This window comes from Echinops telfairi, unplaced genomic scaffold, assembly GCF_000313985.2.
Source record: "Echinops telfairi isolate 266 unplaced genomic scaffold, ASM31398v2 ScPeMD7_31;HRSCAF=116, whole genome shotgun sequence".
Taxonomy (NCBI): Eukaryota; Metazoa; Chordata; class Mammalia; order Afrosoricida; family Tenrecidae; genus Echinops; species Echinops telfairi.
Window position 1 is genome coordinate 30,222,494 of NW_022103928.1, and position 1,741 is coordinate 30,224,234.

Here is a 1,741-nt window from a genome sequence, read left to right on the forward strand (position 1 = left end):
GCCTCTATCTGCCAACCTCTGGCCAGTGAAGAGGATTCAGAGAAAAGAATACAACCATCAATCAGAAAAAGGAGGGGCGACAAAGGAAAATAATTAAGCTGTAGCCTCAATTGTGCATTCCCGTGCAAGGTGCCCTGATTCGCCACAGCGGTAGCAGTTGACTTCGCTCGTCTTGCTGCAGTTGATGGCTACATGACCAGTCTCACCACACCTAAAAAGGAAAGTAAAAGAATTTTCTCATTGGTAAAAATAGGACAGTCAATTGGGGTGGGGGTATACAGTATGCAAAGCAGACAATGTGTTTTTCTGTTTTAGACAACAAAGCTTACCTTTAATCTCTAAATTTGAGGGTAGATATTGATAGGAGGAAGCTTAAACCATAAAATTAATTTTTTCCCATTGAGACATTAAGCATCTGGTGATACTTTTATTACAAAGTAATGTCTAAGGTTTCATAGTTGTCTGTCAAACTTAAATAAGTACACTTTAAATATGTGCAGTTTATCTTATGTCACATTCACAAACTCCAAAGATGGTTTAGGGGTGTGTGTGTGTGTGTGTGTGTAAATTATAAAACTACAAAAGCAATCTCAGGAAATGGACAGGAGACTGACATAGGGCATTACAAATTGGCTGGCCGGTTATTTACTGTTCTTTTTATGAGGAGGAGCAGGTAATCTGTGGAAGCTTGATATTATTTTAACGTTCCTATGTATTTTTAAAACACCAAGAAATCCCGTGGTTGTACGGACTGTCCAAATGTCATAGGGTACAAGCAATCCTGGCACAACACAAACTTATGTGAAGGTAAGGTGATCATGAATGCTGAAATTGCTCTATTTGTTCTCAAGCTTTGATGGGATGCATGATCAATCTACATACAGGGTCCGTCTATGTATACAGAATTCATGTATATATTCTATGTATATAGAAAAATTTGCAATGTTTTCTTTAGCAATATTTTAATAACTTACCTGTAGCACTTCACTTTGGTGCAGTCTTTTTGGATGTGTCCAAATTCTCCACAAGAGTAGCACTTCTGCTCATCTGCGTGGTCACAGTCACGAGCCAGGTGGCCTGGTTTGCCACAGTTGTAGCAGCACTGCTCTCTCTCTCTCTTGGGCTCCTTGCAGTCCTTGGCAATGTGACCACCTCTACCGCAGTTATAGCAGGCTTCAACAATAAGGAAAGGAAGCAGAACAAGACTATAAAACCTTTATCAAGTATTTTAAACCATACAATATGAAACCTCAAAGTGGAAACCCCTTCCCAATGCCACACTCCAGCAAGAAGAGAAGGGGTTAAATACTTACCATCCTCCTGAAGATCACAATCCTTGGCAAGATGACCAGACTCACCACAACGGTAACAGATGTCTGGAAGAGACGAGGACACAAACTGGAAACCTATTTTTGGCCAAAGGGAGTGAAAAAAGGATAATTAGACCAGTCTTAACACCATTGAACATTGAAATACTCAATTTTTTTTAATTCAACAAAATACCTCTATCCGAGGTAAAACCACCTCTGCCACGGCTTCTCATTCCGCGGCCGCGGCCTCCTCCAGTAGGGCATTCCCGGGCCCAGTGGCCAGAGCGCCCACACTTGAAGCATTCGTTGCTGCTCATGGCTGCAGTTAGGTTTCCTAGATATTAAAGATATTAGACATTAAACCACCTAAAATTAAGTTTTTACTTTTAACCCCCCCTTATAAATGTGCTTCAAAAAAATTACTGGGGGGG

At 40.8% G+C, this 1,741-nt stretch overlaps 1 protein-coding gene across 4 annotated transcripts in view; it reads right to left on the reverse strand.

Annotated features, from left to right (window-relative positions):
* Positions 1-6: 6 nt before the first annotated feature.
* The window catches only part of LOC101648757 (CCHC-type zinc finger nucleic acid binding protein), a 4,482-nt gene continuing 2,747 nt past the window's right edge, over positions 7-1,741 (reverse strand). The window contains exons 2-5 of one of the 4 annotated variants that reach the window (XM_045290038.1): positions 1,504-1,644; positions 1,314-1,406; positions 975-1,176; positions 7-211 (exon numbers count right to left, since the gene is read on the reverse strand). In XM_045290038.1, the coding sequence (XP_045145973.1) occupies positions 94-211; positions 975-1,176; positions 1,314-1,406; positions 1,504-1,627 (537 nt within the window). In that variant the 5' untranslated portion in view covers positions 1,628-1,644 and the 3' untranslated portion in view covers positions 7-93. Of the gene's footprint in view, positions 212-974; positions 1,177-1,313; positions 1,407-1,503; positions 1,645-1,741 lie in introns of those variants that run through there. The other 3 variants (XM_004702360.2, XM_045290037.1, XM_004702358.2) reach the window with 3 other exon arrangements.